Here is a 20,098-nt window from a genome sequence, read left to right as displayed (position 1 = left end):
TTTGGGTTAATAGTGGCCTGGTGCTGGCGGAGACGCTTTCAATACACAATCCGAGCACCAGGTCGCCGGGACAGGCCATCAGGTAGGTAGACTTATAGCTATAAGAAGCCCAGAAGAACGAGATACTTCTGTTGCATTCATCTCATCGACTTTGACTCTCGAGAGAAGACAATCATCAAATTCAGATCGCAGCCACGCATTCGATGCACCCTACAATGAAAGCAAATACCAGCATTCAAGAAGTGATGGGTCCTAACCTGGTCCTAGCCAACACAACCCCCGAATGCCACTTTTTGCCATCCTCAAAATACACCATACCCAAAACTGGGCTTTTTGCTATAATGCCACAGAGCTGGATCCCATATGCCGAACTCATGCGACTAGATCGTCCTGCGGGCTACTGGGCCTTTTACTGGCACTTCGCCATCGGCCTCGCCTTGGCAGCCAGCATGTCTTCTCCGATTCCGTCACCACTGATCCTCATCTCTCTGTTCCTCTTCTTTGCTGTCTGGGTCATTGTACTGCGCGGAGCAGTCTGTTCCTGGAACGACACTCTGGACCAGAGCTTCGACCGCAAGGTGTCTAGAACCCGAAATCGTCCCATTCCACGGGGCGCGGTCTCCACGGTCCAAGCCCATCTCTTCACGCTCGCTCAGATAGCCCTGGGGACAGCGATGCTCCTTCCTTTGCCCCGGGGGTGCATGTGTCATGCTGCACTCATGACAGCTATCCTGCTGGTGTATCCTCTAGGGAAGCGAGTCACGGATTTCCCACAGGTCATATTGGGGATTGCATTCGGGATGCCTATCTTCCTTTGCGGTGCGGCTCTAGATGCCGACCCTCTTCCACTGTCGGGCTTATATCGTCTTGGAACTGAGACCGATGACCTGCGCCTAGTTGCTGCCCTGTGTTTCTACATAGCAAGTATCCTGTGGACGGTCATTTTCGACACTATCTACGCACACCAGGATGCCAGAGACGATGCCAATGTGGGCGTACGGTCGTTAGCTGTTCGCCTTGGTGACCGCACGAAGCAGGCATTGTCTGTTCTCGCGGCGACACAGGTGATGCTGCTGCTCGCTGCGGGTGTGGCATGCAATTTCTCGGCAATCTACTTTGCAGGCAGCTGCGTTGGAACAGCAATCTCTTTGGCTGCTTTGCTATGGTTTGTTGATCTGCGACACTCGGCGAGCTGCGCGTGGTGGTTTTGCCCTGGGTCTCACTTGTGGGTGCGAGTATAGTTGTTGGGCTGCTGGGGGAGTACTGCGTCAATTCTTAGACTCGCTCCTTCTAGCTCTTGTTGACTAATTCCGGGGAATGGCCGTTAGTTATCTGAGTCGGTTTGGTTGGTTTGGTTGTTGGTATATTTATCATATTAGATGGTGGCATATTTTGCAAAGCTACACTCGATAAAATACAAAAGAGACGCTCGCCAGTCAACTGTAAGTCAACATGGGGCATAATGCCACGGTGGAACACTTCACCAACACTGTCTGCCCTTTTTACCTCTTAGAAGACTATACAGCACTCTGGGGCTCTTGTATAGTCTCAATCTCAATCTCTCTTTCTCCTGCAGTATTGATGTTGAGTTGCTTTGTCGTTGATGTTGTGGCCTGAACTCCCGGATCGGACCATAATGACCTACTCGTGCTCTCGCTCTTTGGCGCGTGCCTGGCTTGAGTTGAGCCAGATTGAAGTCTCGCTTGATAGACATGTCGCAATCGGTAGTTTTCGAACCAATTTCCGTGACATTCGGAATTATTCTCGCTGAATCGTCTTACGATGTACCGATCCCAGAGCGGTTTCAAGGCCGGCACGCTGCCACAGGTGATGATAACAAAAATTTCAGACAAGGCCCAGACAGTGACGGCATATAAGCCCCCTGTTCCTTTGATGTTAGCGCTGCGAGGTATTAGTTAAGAGGCGGGTACTTCGCACATGTGAAGTCTGGAGCATCGCGGATGGAGTTCAGCTCGATGGTCTTGACAATGCCACATATTGTAGCCCTATGTTGCATACCAATCAGCGTCTATCTGAAACGAATGCAACTAATCAAGGTACAATTCTCACATTGAGCCGAGTCCCAAGAGGATCGTCAAGTTGATTCTCTTTTTGAGACTGAGGTTCATACTGACCAGAAATGTGGCCGGTATGATGGCCAGAACCGTGTCTGCCGCGATATTCTCGCCTATGCTTCAAATTAGCGCACCACTCTCGTCTTGCAAAATGGCTTATCCGTGACCGTACTGCACATGAAATAAGCGAACTTGAGCTGCGCTCTTTTTTCCCAGCACTTGGCTGAAACCCTTGGGTCCCAGTTGCCCTGCACGGGGTTGCACTGGACAAAGTTGAATATACAATTCAACACATTGACGAGCGGCGTGAATATAATGAGGACCCAGACTACCCATTTCTGCCACATGTTCTGCGGTCCGATCAAACGCAGAATGAATGCGCCGATGGAAGCTTTGCCTGTAGCGTACCCTATAATGTGAACACCGCGCAGGATGAAATTCAACTCCAGTGCTCGCACGACGGCATCCTCGTCCAGATAGTACACATGTCGGTAGCCCCCGACACTATCTTGGAGGGTAGCAATGATAATTGACGCGATGAATATCGCCTATTGCCCCTATTAGCTCTCGTCGTGCAATGTGATCTAGTGCGGTGGTTCTGTACCAGCGTCAGAAACATCAGCCAATCATCCCAGCCGGTGGTGTGTATCATGAAGCGAGCATATAGTCTAAGGAATACAATGACTGTCGCTATCCCTGCCTGCGCCCACAAGACACCCAACAGCAAGGGCCCCCGGTCACTATCTCCATCTGGGGGTGGCCCGCCTTGTCCTGTCTCTACCATGAGGACAGTCGAAATTTCCGCGACTCATTCATGGATATTCTTTAGTGGTGCGACGATCAAGTGTGTGATCGGCGTGTGATATAATGTTGTACCTAGAATATATGTATTGTATACAGTGCGTGAGGAGTTGAAAACAACATCTTTCCCTCGTACAGATGGTCAACTTCAATACTACCTTGAGCAGCCAAAGCCAGCCTTCGCTAATCTGTAAGTTTCTTATTGACAAAGTTCAACCAACCTGGACCCTTGTGTGCCTCATGCTGAAAGAGCGCATATGAATGATTCTGACGGACTCAGAAAGGATGATCCCTGGTCGAGGGCTGATCTCCCGATAGGCCATAGCGAGAAACAATGTCAAGGCGTCAACTGACTGGTAAACGTCAACAAAGCCAGTGAGAATTGTTATCTCAGGTTCCATAGCTACACCTCTGTCATCAACATAGTCAAGCGGTGGTTTTGCGGATGCACTTTTGGCTGTTCCATGGGAAAAGGATGGAGGAACGAACAAAGAGGTCAAATCGAAGAACAGCGACAAAGAGATGGCTGGTGTTAGCTGATCGTGCTCTTATTTGCCTCGACCGACTTCCATTTCAGTCCCAGGAACTTTCTTTATTTCTGCCACGGTATCATTGCTCTCTTTCTCGTTTAAGCTTTCTTTGTCCCTTCTTCGGCCCGATTTCCTTCGTCAAACATCTCCTCGCGCTCGGTCATTGCTCGCGCTCATTGTGAATTTTGAGAGGAGCTCATTCTCATTCGTCACCCTTTAATATATTTTGGATATCGAATCCAAGGAGACCTCTCACTGAAAGAGACTATTCTCAGGCTTCATGGATTATCTAGACCAGCGCTATCCACTTATATCGATTCTCTAACGCTGTCAATACTACTACACATTATATGCTACTCGACAAACTCCTGAAAGACGCCAAAACTCCTAGGAGCAACGACCTGGTTGGCTTCAAGTGCGTTTATCGTGAAGCGGGGACAGAAGTATACCCAAGATCCAACAATTCGAACCATTCTGTTCCTGAAATGAGACGAACTATCAACCTTTTCAAGGATTTGAAATGTTCAACCTTGGTTGCGATAGTCCAGATATGGCGCTCCTCTTGGACGGGCACCGGAGGTTCTTTGACTGCTATCAATAATGTCAGTATAGTGCCATGAAGCAGGCAATATACATTTTGGCAGTTTTTGGATCGAAGTTTGCTAAGAGGCTTGAAAGTAGCAGATTCATTCCACATCTTCAATGCACTTTCACCGAGAGTCTATACTGTAACGATCCCTCAAAGTGACCTAGTGCCAGATATTTCATAAGCACCAATCAGTAGGATGCCTGGAGTGCTCAGTGAGCTAACCTATAAGACCTCGAGAGGTACTCAGGGACATGGCCCTCCATCTGCTTAAGCTGGCGCCAAAGCTCAGCCCTTCCTGGGTCAAGTTACCTCTAGTGCCACTTACTGCAATATAAGCGACCCTTGGCCAGTACCAGCCTCTGTATCGCGACTATTCACAGGGCAATTGATACGATTACTGTGCTAGCTCTTGATCTCCGCCTTCATAGCCACTGTCATTCCATCGGGACCGATGACTTGCACCTTGGCAATACTATCCTCATCCTCAAGCACAATCCGATATTCCTCTTCAGCATACAAAGGACTCGTCGCCCGATAGGAGATACTCTGGGGAAGTATGAGCTCGGGGGATTCGCTGGCGAGCGTTGAAGCCCTTGTGTCGCGCCACAGATCCAGAATGTTGATGAGGTTCAGCGGGCCATGGACAACAATATCCCTGTGGCCCTCTACGTCGCGAGCCCAAGGAAGTGAATAATGAATTTTATGTGGGTTGAACGTCAACGCTGAAAACCGGAAGAGAGTGACAGCCGTTTGCTTCATTGTCCGTGTGTGGACGCTGCCTGTTGTCGAAGTCTTCGAGAAGGCCGGCCCAGACGGTGTGATCGGGTCCAGCAGATTCGTTGACACTGATGATGATGACGGTGCGAGGGCTTTGCGAAAGACCCAATTCCTGGTACCGTTAGTGGTCCTCCAGGTATGGTTCCCGTTCCCTGCGTCCTGGATTCATCCTCACCTTCTGTCCAACACAGCCACGCCATGCTCATTTCGAAACTCCTTCTCCACCCCTACGACAATCATCTCCTCCCCAGTTCTGCGGACAGTTTTAGGTTCCGCACTCAGGACCCTCGTCGTTTCCTGGATCTCTTGGCCTACCCTCAACGGATTAGGCATTCCGTCTGGACCGCGTGGCCATTGTACTTCGCCGCCAGCCCACATACGCCGAGTAAACGGTGTCTCGGGGTTGTACGAGACATCGGTGCCATCGGCTCCTAATTCGCTCTCCAAGAACGCTGGAGTGAAATAAACCAAATGGTATCCAGCAGGCAGGGGAGTACCTTGCTGCAATGACGCCGATGCATTGGTGAAAACTGGTGAGTTGGGGTATAGAGTCGGCCGGTTGAGGGTGAGGGATAAAAGTTGGAGCTGGTTGGAATCAATGACCTGAGTGCGAGTCTGAGGACCCAAAGAATTAAACCGAGAAAGAAATGAAGCTGCAATGGATGAGGCAGAATCTGATGGCGAGCACCGCTGACCATGCGTTGAGAATTGGCGCGCAGAGGGAGTATATCCTTTTGAGACGAAACGGCCAGACTGGCAGGCCAAACGAGACCTTACTGACATTTCTGCACTATAGCTGTCTCTACAGGGGTATGAAAAGGATATGCCCGGTTCGTGAGGTCATTGGCAAAGAAGCAACATAAATATAAGCGGCGAGCATATAGCCGAGAAGCCGTCTCCAAATGTGGGGAGAAGAAGGCGGACCTCGGGTGCTTCCCCGAGATCAAGTCTCGCTCTCGGAAGTGCCGGTTGGCCACTTTCCGAGACAGCACGACCATTGCTTCTCGATCCCAAGATACATCACCAACTGGCTTCCTCCCACCCAATGGAAATCTCCCAGCAGTATGGGACCAATAACTGGCAGGTCTCATAGACTTGATTCGGATTGGATGCAGGAACTTAATTTCCTAGTCAGATCCTTCCATTGAGAGCGACCCTGAGGTGATCATGATGATCAGTTACTGGGTTGGGAGTATGCGACGCGTAACGCGGAATGGCATATACGAATACAATGGGCGGGGCGCCTACTTAAAAGCTCTTAACCTTCCCATTTATCTTGGAGGTCTAGGCCATGGTCTGCTTCACAGTCCGATTCTCTCTCTATTTGCTCCAGCGACGCGCCGTTGCAACTTCGGAGTTTGGCAGTCACCTGCCTACCACAAATCGGGTCGAGGGCCTCGAATCTCGACATCGTGTTGCTTTTGCAGTATGCGTGGCATTACTCGACATAGAGTCTAGATGTGGCGGAAAGATTTTATGCAATCAAACGCCTGATCTGGACAACAAGTATCGAGTGAGGAGCCGGAAGTCGGCACTCGACTGTTTATCGGAGTACCATCATGACATTCCTTAACGCAGCTTCATGATATGGTGAATGTCACCTTTCTATGTCATACTGACTAGAATGAACAGAAGATGATCGAAGTTCGATTCTTGTGACCCAAGAATGCAATCTCGGGTTCATCCCTGCGTGTATCATCCGAACACCCCAAGTGGCAAGTGTGCAAAGAACCGGGATCTGTACTATTAGAAGAAGCAAGGAACTGAGCAGTCTCTGGATAATTGCGTCTCCCTTGCTTCTGTGCAGGCGGCTGAATGGCGTCGTTATCATTTACGTCTTATCCTGTCATTCCCCTGCTCTCTGCAGCCGATTTGTGTAACCTATTCAAGGGGTCACAGGAGGCCGCAATCTAGGCCCTTTAAGCCTTCATTCTTGTCTTTTCTTAGGACATTCGGACATGAGCGTCTGATAAAGCTGTTCGGCAACTCCATTTTAGGCATCAATGAAATAAATGCAGTGTCACAATTGCTATCTGCGAGTCTGCACTGCAACAGTTTGAGGGCCATGATGCAATTCCCCTTCTCGCGCAGGCATTACCTATATATTGGTCAACGACACTGCTGGCATCCCTTAACCTGGTAGTATACCCGTCCCAATGACTATATTCCACTTACCATAAACTCGCTTTCTCTCCGTGACCAGCTTCCCAATGACGGACCTCGAGCAGGGCTATGTCCATGCAAAACTCGATATCAAGACGGAGATCGTCGAGATTCCGGATGCCGTCAAGTCTACCTCCTCCTTTCAGAGATGGACCCTAAGGCTCTGTCGACTGGCAGGGGTAGAGACTCAAGGTATACAAAGAGTCGCAATTGATTCGCGTCAACCTGCTGGTCCAGATGATTACACGCGAATCTTCCTGCTCTGGCTGAACTCGTCCCTCACGGCCAACAACATCATCGTGGGCCTGTATGGGCCTTCATACTACGGCCTAGACCTAGGCACTGCATCCGTCTGTGGTGTCTTTGGGAGTATACTGGGAAGTATCGCGGTGGCCTACATGAGTACGTGGGGACCACGCAGCGGCCATCGCACATTGGTGGTAACGCGATACTTTCTCGGTTACTACCCAAGCAAGATTTGCTGCTTTCTCAACATTCTGACGATGTTGGGCTACGGCATGGTCAATTGCATTTTGGGTGGCCAGATCATCTTCACTATTTCCAATGGCCGGACGCCCGTCACCGTCGGCATTGTCGTCGTCGCCGTCCTGACCTGGTGCATCGCTACCTTCGGCATGAACCTTTTCCATCTCTGGTCCCGTTACGCCTGGGTCCTCTCGCTCTCCGTGCTCTGCATCATGATCGGCTGTGCAGGCCCAGCATTCGATTCCACGCATCGTCTCTCCCCCGACCTCCCCCAGGACACATCCGCGCACCGCCTCTCCTTCTTCTCCCTCTGCTTCGCCTCCGCCATCACCTGGACCCCCTCGAGCGCAGACTACTTCGTCTACTTCCCCGCCAGCACCCGACCCCTCCGCATGTTCCTCTCCGCCGCAGCAGGAATGGGCCTCGCCATGATCCTCACCACCATCCTGGGCATCGGCTTAGCCACAGCCCTCTACTCCAATCCCGCCTGGATGGCCGTCTTCGCCGATTCCCCCGGTGGCCTCCTCGCGCTCTCCTTCTCGGGCCTTTGCGGCTTCGGCAGCCTCTGCGCCGCCATCCTCGTCCTCACCGCCGTCTCGAACAATATTCCCGCCACGTACTCGGCCGGCCTGAACCTCCAAATGCTGGGCAAGTGGGGCCCACGCATTCCCCAGCCCCTCCTGACAACATTCGAGGTGGTCGCGTATACCGTCTGTGCCGTCGTGGCGCGCGCCTACCTGCGCGACATCATGGAGGATTTCCTCCCGCTCATGAGCTACTGGATCGTCGCGTGGTTCGGGGTCGTCCTGGAGGAGATTGTTCTGCGAGCGTACCGCGATAAGGGGGCATACGACTGGGAGGCGTGGGATGATGCGACCAGGTTACCCAGTGGCTGGGCAGCGGGTGGAAGCTTGGTGGCGGGTTGTCTTGGGGCCTTTCTAGGGATGGTACGTTCCGTCTTCTGTTCCTTGGCCCTATGGGGATTTTTACTGATGTTTTCACAGGATCAATCGTTCTTCAGGGGCCCTATTGCTCAGACTCTTCCCGACGGCTGCGATCTGGGGATGTGGCTAGCGTTCATATTCGCTGTTAGCGTGTACCCTCTTCTTCGGATGATTGAGCTACGATTCCTGGGACGGTGATCTATACTCTTCTCATCATTGAAGTGTACTAGACATAAGTGAATTGACTACATAAACGCTCATCATAAACTATAACAATATCGTAGTCGATAAACACATCGAGGGCGATTTCGAGGGCGTGAGGAGGGTCGCGCAGGGTATCAAGGCAGGAAGTAACGGCTACTACGTAGGGGTGCATGGAAGTATAATGAATCACAGCTTGACTTGTCCGGAATGCAACCGGTTCCAGTCCTTCTGCTCGAATGGAACATAGGTGTTCCCCTGCAGCCAGTACAGCTTATCCTTACCGCTGACGAGCGCAGGGTCCACGCCTTCGGTGCGCAGGACGTGTTTCTGCTGCTTGTTGTTGCCTGTCGCCTGCATCTCCGGCGTGACGCGGAGGAACAAGGGAGCCGCAAAGCGGGGCAGGTTTTTCAGGACGTGAGCTGCGAGACTGTCGAGGACTTTCTGGGACGGCGCAGCGAGTTCGGACGGGTTGGCGGCTTGCAACTGCTGCTGGAAGACGATGGCGGCGCAGCCAGCACGGCCGTCGTGGTTCGGCAATGCCACGCCGTAGACATTGGCCTCGTGCACGTCCGGATGCGTGCCCAGGACTTCGGCCACCTCGCTCGTGGAGACGTTCTCCGACTTCCAGCGGAAGGTGTCGCCGAGCCGGTCGGAGAAGTACCACCGTCCTTCCATATCCCAGCGAACCATGTCGCCGGTGCGGAAAAATGCGTCGCCCTTGCGGAGGACGTCGCGAATGATTTTACCTTCCGTGGCCTTGGAGTTCTTGAAGTAGCCCTGGAACTTATCCGAAGGGTCGTTGGGGTCGATTGCGTAGAGTAACTCGCCGGGCTGGCCGTACGGAACTTTGCGGCAGAGGCCCGTTTTCGGGTCGCGCCAGGGCTCCTGAGACTCGTGGTCTACCTCGACGACGGCGAGACTGCCGCCCAAGATTAGTTTGGTCAGGGCGCCGTTTCGACCGATAGCCCCTGCAGTAAAGTCGTTGGAGGAAAGGTTCCATGATCCGGAGGTGCCCTCGGTTGCGGCGTAGAACTCGGCAATCGTTGGAACGTTGAACCGCTCCTTGACCCGATTCCAGATGTCGGGTCGCAGGCCGTTACCGAAGATGACCCGGACGTTATGTTTCTTGTCTAGGTCTTCGCCCGTGACTGAGTCGATCTGAGGCGGCACGGCCAGGAGGTAGCGTAGCGTTTCACCCACATACTGGACAATCGTGGCGTTATTCTCACGGGCTTCTTTCCAGAAGCTCCTAGCGGAGAATTTATGGCCGATGACAAACGTCGATGCACTCATCAGACAGGACAAGAAACCAAGGACGGTAGCGGAAGAGTGATAGAGAGGCATGCACTGGTTTTGTCAGCGTTGGTCACACATGATATGTGTAAGGCAGGTCAACGTACTGTGAAGAAGCGGTCCGCCGGCTTTAAGCCCAACCAGGTGGACACAAAAGTGCTGCCCGTCCAGCATTTCCTCCAACTGACAATGGCGGGTTTGGGAAGTCCAGTAGTGCCGCTTGTGTAGATCAACATGGCCATATCACGCAAGACTGGGCCGCTGCGCGCTTTGTCGTCCCCACGGACAGCCTCGGCCTGCATGACCTGAGCTTCCACATCCGGCGTGAAGAAGACCACCTCCACAGCACCCTTGTCCTCGCGGAAGTCGGCGGAAGCGAAAATCCCCAACTGCTCCGGCGGGAAACAGTTGCGCACTTCGTCATCGACTATCAGGAGCCTAGCAGTCGACGTGCGGACTGAATGTGTCAAGGGTTTTCCGGTTAGATTGTAGTTGATGAATGCTGGCACGGCACCGATGCTCCATAGACCCAGCAGAAGGAAGATGAATGTCGATGAATTCATAAAGTCCACGGCAACGATCTCCTTGGGCTTGACGTTGTGCACTGTCTTGAACCAGTTCCCATAACGCAGAGCAAGCTCGTATGTTTCATGGAAGGACCAGGTACGACCATTGTAGACAATGAACGTTTGGTCTTTTGTTGCCGGGGAGAGAGCATGGCTCTCGAGGACGTAGAATAAGTTGAGGCGATCGCGGCGCTGTGCCAGGCTATTTTTTACAGCGATCTTCAACAGAGCCTTGATCAATGTCACGTCATAGAAGATTGAGTACTTGGCGTTCAGGTAGGCCAGCGCCGTGGCGATAGCTGGCCCGGAGAGTGAGAGAGGGACATCTTGAAGACGTAGAATCAGTATTATTTTTATGGCAGAGTATGTTAAATTCTAGGGATGACTTGAGACTTCAAAAGGACAATCGCTTAAATGAAGACATACCTGGAAGAGAAGGGATCGGAATGGGTAGCATTGTGAGGGCGGGGGGAGCAAGAACGGCTGGATAGAACAACTGGTAGTACAACGGACAAGTCTAAACACAATACAAGACAATCACCATATAGAAGAAGAAACAGTCTAATGGCTAATGAGAATAGAAAAGAGGGGAACTATAAGAATGAAGGCACGAGGATGTGCTGATGCCAAGTGCACGAGCTGGAGGCAACATGTTGATGCCTCGGTTTGGCGGTTTGGCTGGATCCGACCACACCAGGTCCGGAGTTATGCTATGCTGCAATCATTAGTGAGCACTGAATAATGATGATCAGCGATGTCATTTAAAGCAGATGTGGATCCTGTCTAGATGTCTTAAGAGTTAAGTAGGCTTGACCTCTTGCTTTCTCTCATTCAGGAACGAAAACCAAATGTGTTCCTGGAATGGAGGAGTGGCTTTTTTTTCCTTTTTCCTTCTTTATGTAGAATCACATGTGCATAACTCTATATTCAACAGCTCCGCCCCATCTCGGAGAATAATGCACAGGTACACAGACCTCTATCTACAATCTCACCAGAAACCAGACTCCTAAGTGATTATTAGATTGAGAATTATTCCTTCGCAACGACTGGCATCCCTCATCATAGGTACTAGTTATTTTTCCATGAACTCACTCAGTGGCAGCTGCCATCCAAGCAGAAGAATGTGGGGAAGATCGAACTTCCTTGCCTGATGACATGGTCTCGGCTTATACTGAGTGACATCTAATTTTGTACAGCCACTAATATCTAGAAAATGACCTATCTTAGCTACCTAGGTATGCATCCTGTTTAACTTCTTCGGCTTCTTTTCTATGCAATCGCTGCTTTTGACTTTGAGCCAGGTACAGGTCACGTGGACGGACCCGTCTCCGCATGAGTTGAAGCTGATAGAAGAGCAACCATCTGAGGAAGTATTGATAGTTCTCTTAAACGAACAGATATAATCATAGAGAATAACTAAATCCATGAGAGTAAATTCATGACAGTAACTAGACAGCTGTGTACCTATTCATGCACTGGTTCCTCTTCCCCCCTCCGTCGCTTCTCCGCCTTTTACCCGCCCGAGCCAAGGCTACCAGGCACCGCCTGTCGTCATCCGACACTGTTACTAAGGTACTGTTACCAGGCAGGACCAGACCGATTGGCGTGTTCCAGGTTGCACTCCAACCTCCCCATCTGTCCTTACTCCATCTCAACGCCTCTCCATCTCTCTTCTATAGTCATCGTTGATACAAATATTGACTCCGGTTTATTAAAACGACCTTGTCCTGGTCGTTCTCGTTTTGTTTCCGACTCACCAAATGCTAGTTCTTCTTGCTTGATACTCGGCGGTCGGCGATAACTGTTGGAGCTCCGCCTGGTACTCAGTCGCTCTCGGAGCGAAAGGAAACCATTGTTGATTGATCTCCGCGCACAAATAAGTCATCATGCGTTTGAAATCTGCCGCACGGCTCTCCTTAGCCGCTCTCCTCTCATTCAGCGCATCGACTACATCAGCCCGCAGCAACTACTCCCAGTCTGCGCTACTCCCCCCGCTCTTCTCCGCGCTCGATGACCGACCTCCCGAATGTCCTCCGTGCTTCAACTGTCAGCTCGATGCTTTTCAATGCGCCCAATTCGCGCCCTGCAACAAATTCAACGGCAAATGCGTATGTCCGCCTGGTTTTGGTGGTGATGACTGCTCGGAGCCGGTCTGTGGCTCTCTAGCTGATGGGGTGAATCGAGCGCCGCGAAAGGGCGGGTCCTGCGACTGCAAAGAGGGCTGGAGCGGTATTAATTGCAACGTTTGCGAGACGAACGATGCCTGCAATGCGATGATGCCGGAAGGTGAAGGAGGCGTCTGCTACAAGCAAGGCGTCACGGTCAAGGAGAATTACCAGACGTGCGATGTGACCAACCGCAAGATCTTGGACCAGCTCCAGGGCAGAAAGCCCCAGGTGACGTTTTCGTGTGAGGCCGACGACCACACCTGCAACTTTCAGTTTTGGGTGGACCAGAAGGAGTCCTTCTACTGCGCCTTGGACACCTGCGACTGGAATCTGGAGACAGGCTACAACCAGAATAAGTCGACCTACAACTGCAAAAATATCAACTGCAAGTGCATTCCAGGACGCATGCTTTGTGGTGAGGAGGGTTCAATTGATATCGGAGAGTTTCTTGCGCAGGAGATCAAGGGCCCCGCCTCTTTCCGAACCCTAACCACTGAAGGTGGCAGTCCGGAGGACGGAAGCAAATTCCAGGAGCCGGCAATGGATGACTTGATCAAGAGCGTCTTCGGGGACCCTAGTATCTTTTTGAATTGTGATGCTGGTGAGTGCTTGTATCATACAGATGTCCCAGGATATGTGCGCCCGATCAAGCAAATCAATACCCCTCTGATTGCTGGTGTGATTGCGGGCTGCGCTCTCTTTGTCGTCGCCGTCATTCTGTGTGTGTGGTACCTCTCCCGCAGATCCTACCATGGACGAATCTATCTTCCTCTATCCGATGACTCGGACGATGAGGCTGCCAGACTTCTTGCAGACCACAAGCCCGCCGCCTTGTACTGGGATAACGTGTCTTACTACCTTAACGGAAAGGAAATCCTATCTGGCATCCAAGGCGCTGCGCATCCTGGCGAAATTACAGCTATCATGGGAGCATCCGGTGCAGGAAAGACAACCTTCCTGGACATTCTGGCTCGCAAGAACAAGCGGGGTACGGTGCAGGGCGACTTCTACATCAACGGAGAAAAGCTCAGCGATCACGACTTCAAGAGCATGGTCGGCTTTGTCGACCAAGAGGACACTATGCTGCCAACGCTAACGGTGCATGAAACTATCCTAACCAGCGCATTGCTGAGGCTCCCTCGGGACATGAGCCGAGCCGCTAAAGAACAGCGTGTACTTGAAGTGGAAAAGCAGCTTGGAATCCACCACATTAAAGACCAGTTGATTGGATCCGAGGAAGGCAGAGGCCGGGGCATTTCTGGTGGAGAGAAACGCCGAGTCGGCATTGCCTGCGAACTCGTCACCAGCCCGAGCATGTGAGTGTGACAATCATGCGACAGAGTAATCTAAAGTTGTGACATCAGACAAATTACTGACCAGCGTTGCGTGGCAGCCTCTTCTTGGACGAACCTACCAGTGGATTGGTATGAGTTTCCCAAATCTGGTGTGACCGCACTTTTTGGTTGTTCATTTGCTAATGGCTTTAAAATAGGACGCTTTCAACGCTTTCAACGTTGTTGAATGCCTGGTTACTTTGGCCAAAACCTACAATCGCACAGTTATTTTCACCATTCACCAACCAAGGTCGAACATTGTGGCGCTCTTCGATCGTCTCATTCTCCTGGCTCAAGGAAAGACCGTATATTCGGGCCCATTCTCAACATGTCAACAGTATTTCGACAATTCAGGCTACTCCTGCCCTCCGGGCTTCAATATTGCCGACTACCTTGTGGATCTCACCATGCATGCTAGCGTTACCCGGTCACATGAAAATGGAAATGAGAGGCCCTTCTTGGACGTGCAGCCCCCGCGGACTGCCTCGAGTAGTTTGAGAGCGGTGAAGTCGGTTGCGAGCGCCTCCAACGCGAGCATCGAGGACAGCGTTGAGTCCGGTCGACGCCCCAAGAGTAAACGACGGATCTCTCTCAAGCAGCGACAGGATAAACAGCTATACTCGCGTAAAAAGGACCACGAGACGCCGCCGACACCGAAGACTGATGAAGAAGACGCTGGTGAAGTATCTGACAGCACTCAGCAGTGGCTTCGTCTCTCCCGCCAACAGGGCCATGTTCCACCCCAGGTTCTGGATGACCCTGATCACTTGCCACCTGCTGCCCCTGGCCCAACCGATCTTGACATCCTGGTCGCCAACTACGCCTCCTCTGATGTTGCTCGCTCGGTTCATGATGAGATCGTTGCGGCCGTCCAGAAAGCTCACGTCGCGAACGGTTCTACCAATGCGGAGATCATGTCAGGAGCTGCTACCGGTCATGCAAAGAGTTACCCAAGAGTCAGCCTTTTGCGACAGTTTGTTATCCTCTCTCAGCGGACATGGCGCAATTTGTATCGGAACCCGATGCTGATGCTTACACATTACGCGATCTCGATTCTCCTGGCAGTGCTATGTGGATATCTCTTCTATGGGCTGACGGACGACATCAAGGGCTTCCAGAACCGCTTGGGTCTTTTCTTCTTCATCTTGGCTCTGTTCGGATTCAGCACGCTTACCAGTCTGACTGTCTTCTCCACCGAAAGGCTTCTGTTCGTCCGAGAGCGGGCCAATGGCTACTATCATCCCATTACCTACTTTGCTGCCAAGGTGGTCTTCGACGTCGTCCCCCTAAGATTGATACCTCCGATCATCATGGGAATCATTGTGTACCCCATGACCGGACTGATTCCTGCTTGGGGAGAATTCTTCCGCTTCATCCTGGTGCTTGTGCTCTTCAATTTGGCTGCGGCTAACATTTGCCTGTTCATCGGTATTGTCTTCCGTGACGGAGGCGTGGCCAACTTGATCGGCAGTCTCGTCATGCTCTTCAGCTTGTTGTTTGCGGGTCTCTTGCTCAACCATGACGCGATTCCAAAGTCCGCATTGTGGCTTCAGACTGTGAGTTTTCAGGCTATTTTACCCCCGAAAGTTTTTAAGAATGCTAACATATCACTAGCTGTCCATCTTCCACTACGGTTTCGAGGCACTGATTGTGAATGAAGTGACCTTCTTGACGTTGATTGACCACAAGTATGGACTAGACATTGAAGTTCCTGGAGCCTCCATCTTGAGCGCATTTGGGTTTGATACCCTGGCGTTCTGGCCGGATGTCATCGGACTGGCCATCATCTCCGGAGCATTCATCGTGATTGCCTATGCAGCGATGCATTTCTTGCTCGTGGAGAAGCGGTAGATAATTTGGCTACTTTACCCCTGTTGCGCGGACGATGACCGGGTCATCCGAACCGCCTAGGATCGATGTTTCTTCTTGCGATGCATAATCACACATCTATTATTATTGCTTGTGATGTTTAAACGGACATATGGGTCTCTTCCTTGTGTTTCAGGGATGGGATTTGCGTCGGAATGATACACTGAATGTATATATATATATATATATATATGATTGCTGAACGATGCTCTTGCTTGACGAGGTCCATCGAAGACGCCAGATGCGGATAGAAGCACGTGTTCCGAACGTCATTGTTTGACCGAGAGAATCAGCATCAGCTATGCTATGCTGGTTGTAGCGTTAGTAGAAGCAGTAGTAGTCTTAGTAGTTCATCTGAACAGATCTTTTTATCAACATCTGATTCATATTCCATATTATTATTATCCCATTACATGTGCGTGGACGTCCTGGACTCCTACCTGTTCTTTTACTCCAACTGGTTAGATCATCACTCCGCACAAACCACCAGCACAGCTCCAACCTCCTGCGTCAGATTCTTCTCTCCATTTGCTGAAGTCATTCTCAAGCTGAGAGATTTCAACATTGAACCCTTAGACCTACTATCACTCAGATCATCTCTTCTTCTACTCTTAACCCCTAATCATTTGCGTTATCGTAGCTCCCAGTCTAGGCTTCTTTCGGCCTCACCGCCCGCTCGCTTCTCCATTCCGGCTTTTCTGAGCGGAAGAATCCACCCCCAACTCTGCTCTCTCTAGACCCCTCCACAGTCTGCAGTCCACAGCTCCAGACCTTATTTCCACCAGCCTCCCTATTCTTCGTGTGAGCCTCGAGCGCCGGCTTATCCTCATCGTCTTCCTCTCCATCACCCTCTCTTAGAAGCAGTCGAATCAGCAACATGTCCGGTGAAGCGTGGCTCTACCTGTTGGCGGTGCTCATCAACGCCGTCAACCTGTTCCTGCAGGTCTTCTTTACTATCATGTACAGCGATCTGGAATGGTAAGTCTCCGTAGTTGCGACCTCTGAAATCAAGTGACACAATCTAATCTGGTTACTTGCTGCAGTGACTACATCAACCCCATTGACCTCTGCAACCGTCTTAACGCCTACATCATCCCCGAAGCCGCTGTCCACGCTTTCCTCACTGTCTTGTTCCTGATCAACGGCTACTGGCTCGCGCTCATTCTCAACCTGCCTCTGTTGGCATTCAATGCCAAGAAGTATGTTTTGTCCGAACAGGGACCCCGTAGGAGTGTTTGAGTTGGGCGGCGAGAATAGGGAGACCAGGCTAACCCGTCTTCTGTTTCTAGGATCCTTGACAACCAGCACCTTCTGGATGCGACTGAGATCTTCCGCAAGCTGAATGTACACAAGAAGGTAGATAGGCACTTGTATCTCGCCACACGGGGAAGGTTCAGCTAACGAAAGTCAACAGGAATCCTTCATCAAGCTAGGCTTCCACCTCTTGATGTTCTTCTTCTACCTCTACAGCATGATCGTTGCTCTAATCCGCGACGAATCCCACTGACTTCGTGACAAGACGGAGTATGCGATGCGTTACGGCCGTTCCCCTTGAGGAGTCAATGATGCGTTCGCTGTCTTTTCTCGTACGGGGGACAAAGTTAGATCCCTGGACCTCAGTGCCTGCCTGATAAGTGTCGAGGGCGTTTGCCTCGTCGAATACCTGTCCATGATCAGTGATGAAACTCTGACGGGCAGCGTTGGACTAGGCGACTGCCAAGATTCAAGCAGTGGGTATAAGATGCAATGTTGGGTGATGTCAATGATTGTACGAGGTGTGGTGATGATAGATGGTTCTTGATCCTGACTGACTGCTTTTGGTCATAGTCAGAAAGAGGACGTATGGAGGAAGGTTTGGCAAGATGCCATGATGCTGTAATTGCTGCTTGTGATGTTCCTTTGCTATTTTCATGCTGTTGATGTCTGTAATGCTGTATATACCTCTTGAGCGGTTTGACAATAAAGAGCGTACGATACCCTTAGGGTGATGTAACTATAACAGAATAATAAAAAAGACCAAGGATATGCACGCCAATTATTTGATACCCAATACGAGGAATGGATGTCGAGTTGTGTATAGTTGCGTGGTTGATCTCATCCTGCGTTCTCCATCGGCCTTCGCTCGTGGTTGTCCCGTCGCCCGTAAAAATTCCAGACTCGCCGACTCTCTGTAGCGACTCACTTTTCCCAGGAACACCAACAGCCATCAACCATCCGACGTAGTTTGAGACGTCTATTTACTCTCATTCCATCGCCGGAAGGACATATCTCCAACATGGCATCATTATTAGGTGCCGACTACTACTCCAGCGACGATGACGCCACAACACCCCAGGTCGCAACGGCGACCCCAGCGACCAAGGTCGTCGCTGCGCCCGAAGTGAACACAGAGGTTTGGTCCCTTGAGCAGCCAGATCTTATCTTCTTTCCAGAAAAAATTGGTTTCCTCTTGCATCAAGGCTATGGAACTAACGATCCCATAGGATCCAGTGCACATGCAGATCATGCTGGCTAACACCACGTCCAACGCCCTCACTTACAACGCAACATATGACGATCTCTCACGACCGTCGCAAGGGCCGGCGAACCCCTTCAAGCCAGCCGGCTCTGCCGGCGGCCTGAAACGCAAAAACGTCCCGACCGGATTCGCCGAAGAGGCCGCCATCAGCGAGGCAACGTTCGCCGCGCAGCACCGCACATTCCAGAGTCTGGGATACACGCGAAACCCCTCGGCGCCGGACCAGTTTGTGGGGAATTTGAACAGTGCGGCAGAACATGGAGGCCGAGACGTGATCCAGATGAAGCCGTCCAAGGAGGTGTCTGCGGCGCTGCGCGCCAAGCGGCAGAAGAAGGGCGACCCCAGCATCGTCGAGGGCGAGGGCGCGTATCTGGGACCCTGGGCGAAGTACCAGGACGACGACCGTGTCTACGAGGAGGAAGCCGCCTTGGCGGGTCAGGAGCTGGGAACGGACGAGGAGTTCGTGGAGGAGGACGAGGAGCTGGCGCCGGCACACATGCCCGCCATGAGCAAGGCGGCGACCGAATACCAGGACGACGCGTCCAAGGTGGAAACGACCGAATTCCACGGCAGCGAGCAATTCGACTATCTGGGACGGACGTACATGCACGTCCCGCGGGACCTGGACGTCGACCTGGAAAAGGAGGTCGGCAGCATCAAGAATTATGTGCCCAAGAAGCTCATCCACACCTGGAAATCGCACACCAAGGCCATCACTTCGCTGCGCTTCTTCCCCACCTCCGGCCACCTGCTTCTCTCGTCCGCTGCTGACGGCAAAGCCAAGATTTGGGATGTGTATCACTCCCGGGAGCTCCTGCGGACCTTTTCGGGCCACTCCAAGGCTATAACCGACACGGACTTCCACCCGTCCGGCAAGACCTTCCTGACAGCCTCGTACGACCGCCAGATGAAACTCTGGGACACCGAGTACGGCAAGTGCATCGCACGCTTCTCCACAGGCAAGACACCGCACGTCCTGCGCTTCAACCCGGGCGCCGACCACTCCCACGAGTTCCTGGCCGGCATGTCCGACAAGAAGATCGTGCAGTTCGACACGCGCTCCGGCGAGCTGGTGCAGGAATACGACCACCACCTGGCGGCCATCAACACCATCACTTTCGTCGACGAGAACCGCCGCTTCATCTCCACCTCGGACGACAAGTCCCTGCGCGCCTGGGAGTACGGCATCCCCGTGCCCATCAAGTTCATCGCGGAACCGTACATGTTCGCCCTGACGCGCGCGGCGCCCCATCCAAACGGCAAGTATGTCGCCTTCCAGTCCGGCGACAACCAGATCGTCGTGTACGGCGCCACGGACAAATTCCGGCAGAACCGCAAGAAGAGTTTCCGCGGCCACAATAACGCCGGGTACGCTGTTGATGTGAAGATCTCGCCCGACGGCCAGTTCGTCGCGTCCGGTGACAGCGGCGGCTACGTCTGTTTCTGGGACTGGAAGACGGGCAAGATGTACCATAAGATCATGGCCGGTGGGAAAGAGGGCGGTGCCACCACCTGTCTGGACTGGCATCCCCAGGAGACGAGTAAAGTGGTTACGGGTGGATTGGAGGGCGTCATCAAATACTGGGATTAATTTTCGTCTAGTTGGTTGCTCGCACGGCATGGCATGCTATCTGTGTATACTACAGGTTTACTCGTCACTTTGCATGGATGTCTTTGAATTACCCAAGAGGGTATGATTTTATTCACCTAATCTACCTACTATGCCGTAAGATGCAACGATTTGTAGCAGTAGCACCTGTTCTTCCTTCCTTATATTATAC

At 51.9% G+C, this 20,098-nt stretch overlaps 8 protein-coding genes across 8 annotated transcripts; 5 read left to right on the top strand and 3 right to left on the bottom strand.

Moving 5' to 3' along the window:
* Positions 1-341: 341 nt before the first annotated feature.
* Positions 342-1,241, top strand: ALT_0738 (4-hydroxybenzoate octaprenyltransferase; the record flags this gene model as incomplete). Its single annotated transcript, XM_033556201.2, has 1 exon — positions 342-1,241. The coding sequence occupies one exon, from the start codon at positions 342-344 to the stop codon at positions 1,239-1,241; it is 900 nt and encodes a 299-aa protein (XP_033412092.2).
* A 276-nt stretch (positions 1,242-1,517) lies between these two features.
* Positions 1,518-2,859, bottom strand: ALT_0737 (uncharacterized protein; the record flags this gene model as incomplete). The annotated part of the gene is made up of 6 exons (XM_089599027.1): positions 1,518-1,671; positions 1,738-1,882; positions 1,939-2,006; positions 2,071-2,188; positions 2,248-2,623; positions 2,680-2,859. The coding sequence occupies 6 exons, from the start codon at positions 2,857-2,859 to the stop codon at positions 1,518-1,520; spliced, it is 1,041 nt and encodes a 346-aa protein (XP_089456691.1).
* Positions 2,860-4,397: 1,538 nt separating this feature from the next.
* Positions 4,398-5,555, bottom strand: ALT_0736 (hydroxyacyl-thioester dehydratase HTD2; the record flags this gene model as incomplete). The annotated part of the gene is made up of 2 exons (XM_033556199.1): positions 4,398-4,884; positions 4,948-5,555. 2 exons carry the CDS (start codon positions 5,553-5,555, stop codon positions 4,398-4,400), a joined length of 1,095 nt encoding a protein of 364 aa, XP_033412090.1.
* A 1,427-nt stretch (positions 5,556-6,982) lies between these two features.
* On the top strand, positions 6,983-8,563 carry ALT_0735 (purine-cytosine permease family protein; the record flags this gene model as incomplete). Its single annotated transcript, XM_033556198.1, has 2 exons — positions 6,983-8,368; positions 8,426-8,563. The coding sequence occupies 2 exons, from the start codon at positions 6,983-6,985 to the stop codon at positions 8,561-8,563; spliced, it is 1,524 nt and encodes a 507-aa protein (XP_033412089.1).
* Positions 8,564-8,755: 192 nt separating this feature from the next.
* Positions 8,756-10,885, bottom strand: ALT_0734 (fatty acid transporter protein; the record flags this gene model as incomplete). The annotated part of the gene is made up of 3 exons (XM_033556197.1): positions 8,756-9,916; positions 9,970-10,754; positions 10,855-10,885. 3 exons carry the CDS (start codon positions 10,883-10,885, stop codon positions 8,756-8,758), a joined length of 1,977 nt encoding a protein of 658 aa, XP_033412088.1.
* Positions 10,886-12,314: 1,429 nt separating this feature from the next.
* Positions 12,315-15,781, top strand: ALT_0733 (putative ATP-dependent permease ADP1; the record flags this gene model as incomplete). The annotated part of the gene is made up of 4 exons (XM_033556196.1): positions 12,315-13,912; positions 13,990-14,020; positions 14,089-15,486; positions 15,545-15,781. 4 exons carry the CDS (start codon positions 12,315-12,317, stop codon positions 15,779-15,781), a joined length of 3,264 nt encoding a protein of 1,087 aa, XP_033412087.1.
* An 895-nt stretch (positions 15,782-16,676) lies between these two features.
* Positions 16,677-17,306, top strand: ALT_0732 (cornichon family protein; the record flags this gene model as incomplete). The annotated part of the gene is made up of 4 exons (XM_033556195.1): positions 16,677-16,777; positions 16,843-16,998; positions 17,089-17,155; positions 17,214-17,306. 4 exons carry the CDS (start codon positions 16,677-16,679, stop codon positions 17,304-17,306), a joined length of 417 nt encoding a protein of 138 aa, XP_033412086.1.
* A 768-nt stretch (positions 17,307-18,074) lies between these two features.
* ALT_0731 (WD40 repeat domain-containing protein) lies at positions 18,075-19,908 on the top strand (the record flags this gene model as incomplete). The annotated part of the gene is made up of 2 exons (XM_033556194.2): positions 18,075-18,191; positions 18,283-19,908. The coding sequence occupies 2 exons, from the start codon at positions 18,075-18,077 to the stop codon at positions 19,906-19,908; spliced, it is 1,743 nt and encodes a 580-aa protein (XP_033412085.1).
* Positions 19,909-20,098: the final 190 nt, after the last annotated feature.

The sequence above is a fragment of the Aspergillus lentulus genome, assembly GCF_001445615.1.
Source record: "Aspergillus lentulus DNA, contig: Alt01, strain: IFM 54703, whole genome shotgun sequence".
In the NCBI taxonomy this organism is placed as follows: Eukaryota; Fungi; Ascomycota; class Eurotiomycetes; order Eurotiales; family Aspergillaceae; genus Aspergillus; species Aspergillus lentulus.
This window is presented reverse-complemented; position numbering and strand designations above follow the sequence as displayed.